The sequence below is a fragment of the Anomaloglossus baeobatrachus genome, chromosome 8 (genome assembly GCF_048569485.1).
Source record: "Anomaloglossus baeobatrachus isolate aAnoBae1 chromosome 8, aAnoBae1.hap1, whole genome shotgun sequence".
Lineage (NCBI taxonomy): Eukaryota > Metazoa > Chordata > Amphibia > Anura > Aromobatidae > Anomaloglossus > Anomaloglossus baeobatrachus.
The window spans coordinates 260,479,005-260,493,819 of record NC_134360.1 but is presented as its reverse complement, the minus strand read 5'-3'; the positions used below and the strand labels follow the sequence as shown (position 1 = coordinate 260,493,819).

The window sequence follows — 14,815 nt, the reverse complement described above, 5'->3', positions numbered from 1 at the left end:
CGTGATGCACGGGAGGGTGTATAGGCAGAGGGGAGGGGTTACACTTTTTAAAGTGTAATACTTTGTGTGGCCTCCGGAGGCAGAAGCTATACACCCAATTGTCTGGGTCTCCCAATGGAGCGACAAAGAAAAGGAGGTCCTACACTTACCCCCAGAGTTTGGAAAGGGGTTTTCCAGGATTAAAAAAAACTTTTTTATACACACACACGTACGTGTATGTATGTATGTATGTATGTATGTATGTATGTATGTATGTATGTATGTATGTATGTATGTATGTATGTATGTATGTATGTATGTATGTATGTATGTATGTATGTATGTATGTATGTATATATATATATATATATATATATATATATATATATATATATATATATATATATGTATATATATATGTATGTATGTATGTATGTATGTATGTATGTATGTATGTATGTATGTATGTATGTATGTATGTATATATATATATATATATAATATTATATATATATATATATATATATATATATATATATATATATATATATATATATATATATATATATATATATATATATATATATATATATATATATATATATATATATATATATATATATATATATACACATATACACATATATATCTATATATATATATGTGTCTGTGTGTGTGTGTGTGTGTGTATATGTGTAATATAGTGTGTGTGTGTGTGTGTGTGTGTGTGTGTGTGTGTGTGTGTGTGTGTGTGTGTGTGTGTATAGATATAGATATATACACGCACATGCACACAGTTTTAAAGACATTGTGGTTCTCCCAGTTTAGACTATGAACCTATTTCCATAATGTTGTTACTGGCGATGCTTTCTCGCGGTCGGCGTACCTGGATCTTTCTGGCTTTTTCTACGTCTCCTTCCTCGTACGCCGTCAGCATTTTATTGGTGGTTGCTCCTAAGTAATTGTACGTGCTGTTGGGAGGAAAATAAGTAAATACGGTAAATTCCCAGTTATTGTGATGTAATAAAATTAAGTTTTTAGATGGAGGTTTCTGGGGTAATCCCATGTGCAGGACCCTCTATTCTGCAGCTGGACACGGGTCACTGCTTTGGACCGTCACCGGTCAGACCTTTATGGCTTAGCCGGAATACATTTATCAGTGGTGGGGATTGGAAGACCCTGGTAGTTATTGTAATTTTAGAAATGTTAATTATCTAAATCCTGAAACGCTGTAACTGCTGAAACATTTCTACCAACGCAAAAGGGGAAAAAAAAAAAAGTTGATTCTACTTGATAAATGGTTACAGTTGCAAAGTGCACTTTTGAGGATTGGTCGACAAGAGCATATTTTTTGGGTCCCGCCTCAGTGTTGCTGGGTGAACTTCCAATTCCGGAGCTTGATGTGACATCGCCGATATCAGAGGTCGCTGCAGCCGGGGGTCACGTGATGGGGACTGAGTGGACTAACAGTGCCGCTCACCGGCAGAGCTGGCAACAGAAGGTGATGGAAGAAGCCTCCTTCCTCGGCTTTACATCGATGTGGCCACTATACATTGCAGTGCACCACCTCTTTAGTCTTTGATGCGGATGTTGGCGACACGTGACGTTCAGCACAGACTGCTCTATATACAGTATATACAGTATCTGAATGAGGGGTTTCTGCAGCAAACACAGATTTCTGAAAGCGCCAGTCTGACGATTGGTAGAGACTTTATGCAATAATTTGCCGTGTGTGGCCGATGCTCTACAATGGCTGCAATGTATGAAATGTTAGAAATATAAAGGGTATGAATGAAGCCGTTACCTGCCAACAGCTCCATGAGCCCCAAATACTAAAGCTCCCAAAAGTTGCTGCAAAAGAAAACAAAATGTAAAATGTTCCCAACGTCCATTATGTTTTAAGGCCCCGTCACACACAGATAAATCTGCGGCAGATCTGTGGTTGGAGTGAAATTGTGGACAATCAGTGGCAGGTTTGTGGCTGTGTACAAATGGAACAATATGTCCATGATTTCACTGCAACCACAGATCTGCCAAAGATTTATCTGTGTGTGACGGGGCCTTTACAGTGCGAGTTATAAGGGGACACTCGCCTCATCCACGCCGAACAGAAAATCACAGTCTCTATATCCATGGATGCACAAACTGAAATCCATGAGGTTGGTGCCGCTGAACTTCACTCCTCGGAAGGACGGGATGTTAACCTTCATCCTGCCGGTCAGATCATTCACCGGAACTGTGCGAGGTAAAATAGCAATTTCTACTGTTACACATGAAGCGGTCACGTGTGGAACCTGCACAGAGACGCTCGAGAGAAGCCAAAGTCTCCTACTGAGAAACACGCGGCCACATATTGCAGTCATTCGCTTCACATCGTCTGTCAACATACAACATACAACATGCAACATGCAACATGCAACATGCAACATACAGAATTGAAGTCATCCCAAAAAAAACCAGACAGACGAGTAGCTTCAGACCAGGGCTATGTTCACATGATACAATTGCGCTTTGGTTTTAGTCATGATTTTTCAAAAATCGTGGTAGAAATCCCTGACAGAATCCCTTTAAAGGGATTATCTGGCTTATTTTGCTTTTTTTTCCCCCCCATTTCACTACTGGGCTACATTGGGACAGGTAAGTAGATAGCGACCACCTACCTGCCGTCAGCCCCTCTAACCCCCGGCTCAGAGCGGTCACGTGACTGCTCCTGCTGGAATTTTGTGGCTGCCTGTGATGACACGTCAGCAGGGGCAGGACCTTGCTGACCGGCATCACAGACAACTAAATGCTGCTGCCTGCTGGGCCGGTAGAGTCGGGGCATTACTATATAATTAAACAAGGCACTCCCGAACTTAAAAGTGCTGCAAGTTTATTTAATGTGCATGAAAAAAAAAAGTTTTCAGTCCACAACGGACCTTCCTCAGGTGCACATTAGTGGAGTGGACCGGAGACATAGGATGGCGTGAGGCGCGGTATCCACCGCTGTATGGGGGCGCCTCACGCCATCCTATGTCTCCAGTCCACTCCACTAATGTGCACCTGAGGAAGGTCCGTTGTGGACCGAAAACATTTTTTTTTTTTCATACACATTAAATAAACTTGCATCACTTTTAAGTTGGGGAGTGCCTTGTTTAATTCTATAGTTCGGCTTTGGAACCTGAAGAGCACCCCTATTTCTCTTGATATCCCTACAAGGAAGTGCCATTTCTTCTTTCTACTGGGGCATTACTATATGACGGGGACAAGGTGGGCACATTATTGCCTGTATTGTCCTCTGTAGTAATGTACCCATATTGTCCTCTGATAGAGGTCAGTGCCGGGCAGACTACTGACAGCCAATGACTGTGCGGAGGGCGGGGCTGGACAGTGAGGCGGGCGGTGCCAGATCTGACTGAGTTTAGGCAACCAGGGAAAGGAAAGTCAAGTTTGCTTGAGCTGCAGGTAAATAAAGTGATAATTCAAAAGGAACAAAAAAGTCAGAAACAAAAAAAAAAAAAAATATAATGAAGGGGTGTTTTAGATAACAATACAGCACAGATTAAGTTAGAAAAATGTTGGCGTTTGTTGGACAACTGCTTTTCGTAGACAGAAAAATAAAATTGTTCTGACTCTTGGAAGAAAAGGAGGAAAGAATAAAGCTCAAAGGAGGGAAGGGGTTAAATAATTGTTTTTGTAAAGCGGCTTCATTTTTCATACATGAGATCTTTAAGAAATGTTTGACAACATGGACACCTTCTACCCAACAATCCCCGGGGATGTATACTCACACGTCACACCCGTGAGGCTGGGAATGTGGTAATAGTAGAACGGAAGACTCGGAGCCGCAGACGCCACCGCCTTCATGTACATAACCAGGGCATCTGAGGGACACAAGGGTCATGAGAGGCTCGAGGGGGTCCACAGATTACAGCAGGAAACAATCAGCAAGAAGAGGTGCAAACATACAAACAAGAAGTTACATTTATGGGATAGTTTTCCGGTTTGGACACAGTCTCGGCTCAGACTTACAAAGCCACATTAATATTGGAAAGTCCTGGAAAAAATACATGAAGCCGCTTACTTCATCTTCCCGACCCTCTGGAGGCGGCAGATCCTCTCCACCATGTCACGCTCTGCTATTCTGGGGGACGTTACCCACTAAGACCTGCAGCAGCCGCCATACACCTACACTGGAGCTGTGCTAAGCATGCACAGCACGGACAGGGGCGAGGAGCTTGTACCCTATGAACTTGTAATATTGGCCATACACCTACACTGGAGCTGTGCTAAGCATGCACAGCACGGACAGGGGCGAGGAGCTTGTACCCTGTGAACTTGTAATATTGGCCATACGCCTACACTGGAGCTGTGCTAAGCATGCACAGCACGGACAGGGGAGAGGAGCTTGTACCCTGTGAACTTGTAATATTGGCCATACGCCTACACTGGAGCTGTGCTAAGCATGCACAGCACGGACAGGGGCGAGGAGCTTGTACCCGGTGAACTTGTAATATTGGCCATACGCCTACACTGGAGCTGTGCTAAGCCTGCACAGCACGGACAGGGGAGACACCTGTACCCTGTGAACTTGTGATATTGGCCATACGCCTACACTGGAGCTGCGCCAAGCCTGCACAGCACGGACAGGGGGCGAGGAGCTTGTACCCTATGAACTTGTAATATTGGCCATACGCCTACACTGGAGCTGCGCCAAGCCTGCACAGCACGGACAGGGGGCGAGGAGCTTGTACCCTATGAACTTGTAATATTGGCCATACGCCTACACTGGAGCTGTGCTAAGCCTGCACAGCACGGACAGGGGAGACACCTGTACCCTGTGAACTTGTAATATTGGCCATACGCCTACACTGGAGCTGTGCTAAGCCTGCACAGCACGGACAGGGGAGACACCTGTACCCTGTGAACTTGTATTGGCCATACTGCAGCACTCCAGGGCGCTACTCGTTTTATTTATAAAGTTATTATTGGAAACATATTCTGAGGGGTTTGTTTGTTTTTGTTTTTTTTTTTTTAGGAAGAAACTAAAATTGAAGCTTGCAGGCCGACTGCTGAACCCAACGACAACTTTTTAAAAGGGAACCTGTCACTAAGCTTCCAAACGTTATCCCTTTAGAAGGGAATCTGTCAAAAGAAACCACATTCCTCACACGATTTATGCTGATCTCTGGCAGATAATGTCACCCAAAAGGAAAAAAATCCCACCCATCTGCCCCCGGAAATTATCTTTTTGGCTGCATGTGAACAAAGACCCAGAATAACCAAATGAAGAACTTCCATTGGAGTTCAGGTCAAGTTCAGGTCCCAAACCCATCTTCCTTGGGTCTACTCATCTCTAAATAAGTGCTCTAGGCGTGATCGGAGCACTTCTCAGTTCACTGTTCTACTCTGCGCTCACCCCCAACCAGCAACACCGCAGTAAAGACCGTGAGCTGTCAATCAAGCAAAGGAAGGTGGAAGTGGGCGGCCATAGAGCCCTGGAGGCAGATACGTGGCAAGTGCTCTGCTCACGCCCACAGCATTCAAGCCTTATTTGTATGTGAATTAAAACCGCAATTCTCTATATGTAAAATCCAGCGCGGTCCTGAAGGAATCCTTGGTCAGACCATGACTAAGACACATTGTGGAAACGCGTTGCTGCGATTTAATTTTGCTAGGATGTCCCATTTTGTATTTTATGGATTTATAAAAAAATGTTTTAAAGGATTACTTCAGGACTGCGCTTGATTCCACAAACGTTTTTCTATATGGCCGGTAACCTCCACCTTCCGTGCTCTCCTAACAGGACTGAATGGGGACTACAGTGAGCCGGGGAACTGAATGTTTTTCCATTCAGCTTTTTCCATTGTATATGTGAGGTGAGGATTACATTGTTCATAAAGTCACACGACCATATAAACACTTTGGTTCGCTCTGAAAGATCCCCTGAAACTCTTCCCACCACGCTATAGCCAGTATAAGCCCCTTTCTAAACTCTCCATACAGCCGCACACATTACAGGACCCTGTCGTGTGGGGTAATTAGTGGAGAAGGGTCTGCAGCGTCCTCTAGTGTTTGGGAAAATTCAGTGGTAACTCAGCCCATCTGGAATACGACTTCCATGTGATCACCTCTCAAATCTTTACTCAAATAAGTGGCGCAAGCGCAGGGATGACGCTTCTGCCCCAATTACCAATAAGCAGGGGAGGTTTTTCGCTTTGTGTCCACGTTGCTTTTTTGCTGCTTTTTCAACTGCAGCGTTTAAATGCCAAAATGGATGTGTTCTGCTTTTCAAGCCTAGTCTATGGGAATTTGAGTTTCTTGTCCGCACTATGCAGGCCAAACGGCAGCCTTTTTGTGGCAGAAATTTGGGCAAAAACTCAGCTTTTCAAAGAAGCAACATGTCAATTGTTTTTGCCATTTGGATTTTGCACTGCAAAGCTGAGTTTTTGCCAAAATTTCTGCCACAAAAAGGCTGCAGTTTGAACTGCATAGTGCAGACAAGAAACCCAAATTCCCATAGACTAGGCTTGAAAAGCAGAACACATCCATTTTGGCATTAAACGCTGCAGTTGAAAAAGCAGCAAAAAGAGAATTTTGTTACTTACCGTAAATTCTTTTTCTTATAGTATTGGGAGACCCAGACCATGGGTGTTTAGCTTCTGCCTCCAAAGGACACACAAAGTACCTCCCTCTGAGCTTATACACCCCCTGGTGAGCCAGTCCCAGCCAGTTTAGTGCAAAAGCTGAAGGAGAATAGCCACCCACAAGTAGAACAGAGCAAGAGCCGGAACAACCGGAGCCTCTGTCTTGACAACAGCCGGTGATAACACACGGAACAAGAAAATTGCCAACAGGCAACAGGGAGGGTGCTGGGTCTCCCAATACGGAACTATAAGAAAAAGAATTTACGGTAACAAAGAAGGGAATTTTGTTTACTTACCGTAAATTCCTTTTCTTCTAGCTCCAATTGGGAGACCCAGCCAATTGGGTGTATAGCTATTGCCTCTGGAGGCCACACAAAGTATTACACTTAAAAGTGTAAGGCCCCTCCCCTTCTGGCTATACACCCCCAGTGGGATCACTGGCTCACCAGTTTTAGTGCCAAAGCAAGAAGGAGGAAAGCCAATAACTGGTTTAAAGACCAATTCAATCCGAGGAAACATCGGAGAACTGAACCATACCACATGAACAACATGTGTACCCGAAAAAACAGAAAAACCCCGAGAAAACAGGGCGGGTGCTGGGTCTCCCAATTGGAGCTAGAAGAAAAGGAATTTACGGTAAGTAAACAAAATTCCCTTCTTCTTTGTCGCTCCATTGGGAGACCCAGACAATTGGGATGTCCAAAAGCAATCCCTGGGTGGGTAAAAGAATACCTCATGATAGGGCCGTCAAACGGCCCTCTCCTACAGGTGGCCAACCGCCGCCTGAATGACTTATCTACCTAGGCTGGCGTCTGCCGAAGCGTAGGTATGCATCTGATAATGCTTGGTAAAAGTAAGTAGACTCGACCAGGTGGGTGCCTGACACACCTGCTGAGCCGTAGCCTGGTGCCGTAATGCCCAGGATGCACCCACGGCTCTGGTAGAATGGGCCTTCGGCCTTGAGAGAACCAGAAGCCCAGTAGAACTGTAGGTTTCAAGAATTGGTTCCTCGAGCCCCCGAGCAAGGGTGGATCTGGAAGCTTGCGACTGTTTACGCCGACCAGCGACAAGGACAAAGAGTGCATCCGGGTGGCGCAGGAGCGCCATGCGGGAAGTAGAACCTGAGTGCTCTCACCAGAACCAACAGATGCAAATCTTTCTGAAATTGATGGACTGGACGAGGACACAAAGAAGGTGAGGTGATATCCTGATTGATATGAAAATGGGATACCACCTTAGGGAGAAATTCCGGAACCGGACGCAGAACTACCCTGTCCTGGTGAAGGACCAGGAAGGGAGTTTGTATGAGAGCGTTGCTAGCTCGGAAACTCTCCTAAGAGACGAGACCGTTACTAGAAGGCCACTTCCCGTGAAAAACGGGAAGGGAGACATCCTTCAAAGGCTCGAAAGGCGGCATCTGGAGAGCAATTAGAACCTTGTTCAGATCTCAGGGCTCTAACGGCCGCTTGTACGGAGTGCTGAGAAGACAAACTCCCCGTAGGAACGTGCGTACCTGAGGAAGTCGTCGTTTCTGAAAAAATACAGATAGCGCTGAGACTTGTCCCTAAAGGGAACTGAGCGACAACCCATTTTCCTACCTAGATTGCAGGAAGGAAGGAAACATAGACGATGCAACCGGCCAGGGAGAAACACCCTGCGCCGAGCACCGAGATAAGAACATCTTCCACGTCCTGTGGTCAATCTTGGCGGACGTTGGTATGCTAGCCTGTCTCATGGTGGCAACCAAGTCCTGAGGTAATCCTGACGACACTAGGTTCCAGGACTCAATGCCACACCATCCGGTTGAGGGCCGTAGAATTCAAATGGAAGAATGGCCCTTGAGACAGCCAGTCTGATTGGTCTGGTAGTGCCCCCGGTTAGCCTACCGTGAGGCACCACAGAACCGAGTACCACAACATCCTCGGCCAATTTGTAGCGACGAGGATGGCGCGGCCGCAGTCGGTCTTGATCTAGCGCAGTACTCTGGGCAACAATGCCAGAGGTGGCACCTAAGGTAGCTGGAACTGCGACCAATGCTGAACTAATGCGTTTGCCGCCAGAGCTCGATGATTGTGAAACCGTGCCATGAAGCTGGCACATTGTTGTTGTGCCGTGACGCCATTAGATCGACGTCCGGCCTCTGTCAGCGGCGCCAGATCTCCTGAAACCCGTCCGGGTGAGGAGACCATACTCTTTCGGCCACACCTCAGCGACTTAGGAAGTCAGCTTCCTAGTTTCCACACTTGGGATGTGAATTGTGGATATGGTGGATGCCGTGTCTTCCACCCACATCAGAACCTGCCGGACTTCCTGGAAGGCTTGCCGGTTGCGCGTTCTTCCTTGGTGGTTGATGTATGCCACCGCTGTGGAGCTGTCCGACTGAAGTCGGATATGCTTGCTTTCCAGCCGCTGTTGGAAGGATTGTAGGGCAAGATACACTGCTCTGTGTTCAAGAACATTGATCTGAAGAGTGGACTCTTGCTGAGTCCACGTACCCTGAGCGCTGTAGTGGAGAAAAACTGCTCCCCACCCTGATAGACTCGCGTCTGTCGTAACTATCGCCCAGGACGGGGATAGGAAGGACCTTCTTTTTGACCAAGAGGTGAGAAGAAGCCACCACCGTAGAGATTCCTTGGCCGCCTGAGAAAGAACGACGACTCTGTTGAGGGACGTCGACTCCTCGTCCCATTGGCGGAGAATGTCCCATTGTAGTGGACGCAGTAAAACTGCGCGAAAGGAACTGCCTCCATTGCTACCATCTTACGTAGGAAGTGCATGAGGCGTCTCAATGTGTGCGACTGGTTCTTAAAGAAGAGCTTGCAGCCCGTAGTGAATGCTGTTTGTCTAGCGGCAGCTTCACTATCGCTGAGAGAGTAAGAAACTCTATGCCTAGATATGTTATCGATAGGGTCGGGGTCGGATCTGACTTTAAAAAGTTGATGATCCACCCAAAACTCTAGAGAGTCTCCAGCGCAACGTTCGGGCAGTGTTGGCATGTTTCCTAAGAGAGTGCCTTGACAAGTAGATCGTCTAAATACGGGACCACAGAGTGACCCTGAGAGTGCAGGACTGTGACTACTGCTGCCCTGACCTTGGCGAAGACCAGTTGGACTGTCGCTAGCCGGAAGGTAGAGCTACGAACAGAGGGTGTTCGTCTCCTATAACGAAGCGTAGAAACGCTAGTGCTCTGGATCAATCGGCACGTGTGGATAAGCATCCTTGATGCCTAATGATGCTAGGAAATATCCTTGGGACCTTGAGGCGATGACATGGCGGAGGGATTCCATCCTGAACCGCCTGGTGTCCACGAGCTTGCTGAGCATTTTTAGATCCAGAACGGGACGGAACGGCCCGTTGTTATAGGTACCGCAAAGAATTTGGGGTAAAAACCGTGACCTTGTTCCTGAAGAGGAACGGGGGTCATCACTCTTTCTGCCTATAGAGTGCACCCTGTTTGCAGAAGAGCAGCGGCCCGGCCGGGAGGTGGAGAAATTCTGAAGAATCGAGTTGGAGGACGAGAAGTGAGCTCTATCCTGTACCCGTGAGACAGAATGTCTCACACTCAATGGTCATTGACCTATGGCAGCTAAATATCGCCAAGGCGGGAGAGCCTGCTACCGACCGAGGCCGCAAGTCATGAGGAAGCCGCCTTGGAAGCGGGTTTTCAGACTGTCGCTTTTTTGGGCGAGACTGAGCCCGCTAAGAATCTTAGCTCCTCTGATCCTTTTGAGTCCACATTGGACGAGGAAAAATGGGCCTGCCCGAGCCTCGAAAAGGCCGAAAACCCCGACTGCCTCTTGCTCTGTTGGGGTTTGTTGTGTCCGGGCTGAGGAAAGGATGAATCCTTACCCCTGGACTGTTTGATGGTTACATCCAACGCTCACCAAACAGTCGGTCAGCAGAAAAAGGCAACTGGTTAGGCAACCTTTTTTGGAAGCAGAATCTGCCTTCCATTCACTTAACGAGCAGACCAGGCTCTGCTTAAAAACACGGAGTAGCGGAGGCTACCGCCGCACGGTTCGCAGAGTCCAGGACAACCTGAATCGCGTAAGAAACAAATGCAGACATTTGAGAGGTTAAGGATGCCACCTGCGGCACAGATGTACGTGTAACCGTGTCAATCTGTGTAAGACAAGCTGAAATAGCTTGGAGTGCCCCAAGGGAGAGAATGCCGGAGCCAACGGTGCGCCGACAGCCTCATAGATGGCTTTCGACCAGAGATCCATCTGTCTGTCAGTGGCATCTTTGAGTTTGCAGTTCCATCTCCCACTGCAACTATGGATCTAGCTACAAGCCTGGAGATTGGAGGATGCCGCTCGGGACATTGGGTCCAGTCCTTGACCAAGTCAGGGGACAGGGATAACGTGTATCCTAAGCCGTTTGGAGAAGCGCATATCTGGATAAGCGTGGTGTTCCTGGACTGCCTCTCTGAAGGCAGAGTGGTCCAGAAAAATACGTGAAGCTGACTCCTCCACTGGAGGAGCTGTGAGAAATAACCCACATTCTATAGATGGACGCTATAAGATTATTTACTATGGCGTCACAATCAGGTGTATCCAGATTGAGAGCGGTCTCAGGATCAGAATCCTGAGCCGCTACTTCCGCCTCATTACACAGCGAGTCCTTCTGTTAGGACCCTGATGAAACCGAGGCCGCTCATAGCGAGCCCACTTAGGCTGTCTGGGACTGACGTCCGTGCAGAGCCGTGACTCTGGGATGCGTGTGACATTCCCGGAGCTGTTAGTTATTCACACTGAGGGGGGCCATGGATCAATGATTCAACAGTGCCCATATTGTGAGAGACATGTCCGGACTGCTAGGCTTCTAGTATCATAGCCATAGTCTCAGAAAAACTGTCAGTAAATACTGCAGACACCGTCCTCATCCCCTGGCCATTAGTGCATACAATGGGAGTCTATGTACCTGCCGGCCGTATAGCCGTACATGCTGTACCAGCTGTATAGAAAAACATGTGGTTCTGCACCTTTGTTTTACACAGAGAATATGCTGATAACTCCTCCGCATAATCCAGGAGGGTATATACAACGTGCGACCAAACAGTGCAATGTATATATACAAGCATATCTATAAGTGCACTTCTGCACTAGTGGGGTTAGCACCACAGGTGCTGCTTAACGCCTGTTACAGCCATTGTGTGACTATCAGAATGCCAGGGTCTTCCACACTTGTCTCTGTATCGTACAGAAACTGACACTAATGGCTGCCGGTGTCCTTGTAGAGAAGGAAGCCGTGGGCGTGCCTGAGAAAGTGCGGGAATCCGGATTCACAGTGCACACAGTGAGAGGGGTGGAGTATGCAAAACATACTCCAGCTCTCAGCTCTGCTCTATGCAGCGTCACGCCCCTACCCTGACTGTCAGGGCTGTGGGCGGAAACGAAGGGAGACTAGGCCCAGAAGCCGGGGACTCGAGTTAACAGCGCGGCCGCCGTAAAAGCGCGGGCCGCGCTGAAGTCCCCGGCGCATCACAAGTGCCAGCCGCGCCGCAGTCCCAGCGGCCGGCGCGACCGCCCTAGAAGTGGCCAGCGTCCCGCCCCTCTCCTGACTGGCAGGTCTGGGGGCGGGAACGAACTAAAGCAGGCCGCAAAAGCCGGGGACTCGAGTTATCAGCGCGGCCGCCGTAAAAGCGCGGGCCGCGCTGAAGTCCCCGGCGCACCACAAGTGCCAGCCGCGCCGCTGCCAGCGGCCGGCGCGACCGATTCCTGGAAGTGGCCAGCGTCCCGCCCCTCTCCTGACTGGCAGGTCTGGGGGCGGGAACGAACGGAAGCAGGCCGCAAAAGCCGGGGACTCTAGTTATCAGCGCGGCCGCCGTAAAAGCGCAGGCCGCGCTGAAGTCCCCGGCGCACTACAAGTGCCAGCCGCGCCGCAGTCCCAGCGGCCGGCGCGACCAATTCCCATAAGTGAGCCTGCTTCAGCAAAGCTGAATGAGGCCATGGCACAGGCGCCGCAGCGCTGATGTCCCCCGGCGCACTACAACACCCAGCATGCTGCGGTGTGAGCGCCAAATGCACGGGGACACAGAGTACCTTGAGGAAGCAGGGCCATGTCCCTGATGTACTCCGCTCCATCCAGCATCTTCTCCAGGGGCTGTAGATGGAGCACGGTCTCAGTGCCTGGAGACCGGTAAATCCCACTTCACCCAGAGCCCTGTAAAAAGGGATGGGGAAGGAATCAGCATGTGGGCTCCTGCCGCCGTACCCGCAATGGGTACCTCAACCTTACAAACACCTCCGACATACAGTGGGGTGAGAAGGGAGCATGCTGGGGACACTATATGTGTCCTCTTTTCTTCCATCCGACATAGTCAGCAGCTGCTGCTGACTAAAAAGTGGAGCTATGCGTGGATGTGTTGCCTCCTTCGCACAAAGCACAAAACTGGTGAGCCAGTGATCCCACTGGGGGTGTATAGCCAGAAGGGGAGGGGCCTTACACTTTTAAGTGTAATACTTTGTGTGGCCTCCAGAGGCAATAGCTATACACCCAATTGGCTGGGTCTCCCAATGGAGCGACAAAGAAATTCTCTTTTTCTTTATCGTTCCTTTGGGAGACCCAGACCATGGGACGTTCCAAAGCAGTCCCTGGGTGGGAATAAACAGAAAAACTAAGAAGTAGGCGGAGCCTAACTTCACAAGTGGGCGACAGCCGCCTGAAGGGTGCGTCTGCCCAAGCTCGCATCTGCCGAAGCATGAGCATGCACTTGGTAGTGCTTCGAGAAGGTATGCAGGCTAGTCCAAGTGGCAGCCTGACAGACTAGTTGAGCCGTAGCCTGGTGCCTAAAAGCCCAAGAGGCACCGACAGCTCTGGTCGAGTGTGCTTTGATCCCCGGCGGGGGAGGCACCTGAGTACTCTGGTAGGCGTCCGAAATGGTCGATCTAATCCAGCGGGCCAAGGTCGGCTTAGAAGAAGGGAGACCCTTGCGCCGCCCTGTGGTTAGCACAAAAAGAGGTGCACCGCCTAAGCGCAGCGGTGCGAGACACATAAATCCGGAGAGCACGCACCAGATCTAGAGTATGCAGCGCTTTATCAAAGCGATGAACAGGGGCCGGACAGAAGGAAGGTAAAGAAATGTCCTGGTTAAGGTGGAAGGGCGAGACCACCTTAGGAAGAAAGTCCGGAGTCGGACGGAGTACCACCTTGTTCTGGTGAAAAATTAAAAAAGGCGACTCCGAGGAGAGCGCAGCCAAATCAGAGACTCTCCTGAGAGAAGTTATGGCAACTAGAAAGGCCACTTTCTGAGAAAGACGATACAAAGAAACCTCCCTAAGGGGCTCGAAAGGGGGTTTCTGCAATACCGTGAGGACCAAGTTAAGGTCCCAGGGATCCAAGGGCCGCCGATAAGGCGGAATGATGTGAGACGCACCTTGCATGAAGGTGCGGACCTGAGCCAGCCGAGCGAGACGCCGCTGGAACAGTACTAACAGAGCTGAGACTTGTCCCTTGAGAGAGTTGAGGGACAGTCCTAGCTGCAGACCGGACTGTAAAAAAGACAGAAGGGTCGGCAACGAGAATGGCCAAGGAGAATTGCCGGAAGAGCGACACCAGGACAGGAACATTTTCCAAGTCCTGTGATAGATCTTAGCGGAGGAAGACTTACGGGCCCGAGTCATAGTGGAGATGACTTCAGGAGGAATACCAGAAGCCGTCAAAATCCAGGACTCAAGAGCCACGCCGTCAATTTGAGGGCCGCAGAATTCGGGCGGGAAAAACGGACCTTGCGAGAGTAGGTCTGGATGGTCCGGAAGATGCCACGGCATCTCTACGGACAGTTGGAGCAGGTCCGGATACTAAGCTCGCCTGGGCCAGTCCGGTGCAATGAGGACGACTCGACGGCCCTCCATTCTGATCTTGCGCAGGACTCTGGGCAAGAGAGCTAGAGGGGGAAACACGTAGGACAGACGAAACTGGGACCAGTCTTGAACCAGAGCATCCGCGGCGAAGGCCTGAGGATTGTGGGAGCGAGCCACGTAAACCAGAACCTTGTTGTCGTGACGGGATGCCATTAGGTCCACGTCCGGAGTGCCCCATTTGCGGCAGATTGACTGAAACACTGCCGGGTGCAGGGACCACTCGCCACAGTCCACGCATTGACGGCTGAGATAATCTGCCTCCCAGTTTTCCACGCCTGGAATGGACTGCGGATATGGTGGACTTGGAGTCCTCCGCCCATTGAAGGATGCGTTGTACCCCCATCA

General features: G+C 49.4%; 1 protein-coding gene across 7 annotated transcripts in view; it reads right to left on the bottom strand.

Annotated features, from left to right (window-relative positions):
- NPL (N-acetylneuraminate pyruvate lyase) overlaps positions 1 to 14,815 on the bottom strand; it is a 46,564-nt gene that overhangs the window by 16,057 nt on the left and 15,692 nt on the right. For all 7 annotated transcript variants that reach the window (XM_075321236.1, XM_075321232.1, XM_075321235.1 and 4 more), the window contains 4 exons: positions 3,750 to 3,842; positions 2,073 to 2,215; positions 1,784 to 1,830; positions 866 to 950 (listed from right to left, as the gene is read on the bottom strand). In XM_075321236.1, coding sequence (XP_075177351.1) covers positions 866 to 950; positions 1,784 to 1,830; positions 2,073 to 2,215; positions 3,750 to 3,842 — 368 coding nt within the window. The remainder of the gene's footprint in view (positions 1 to 865; positions 951 to 1,783; positions 1,831 to 2,072; positions 2,216 to 3,749; positions 3,843 to 14,815) is intronic.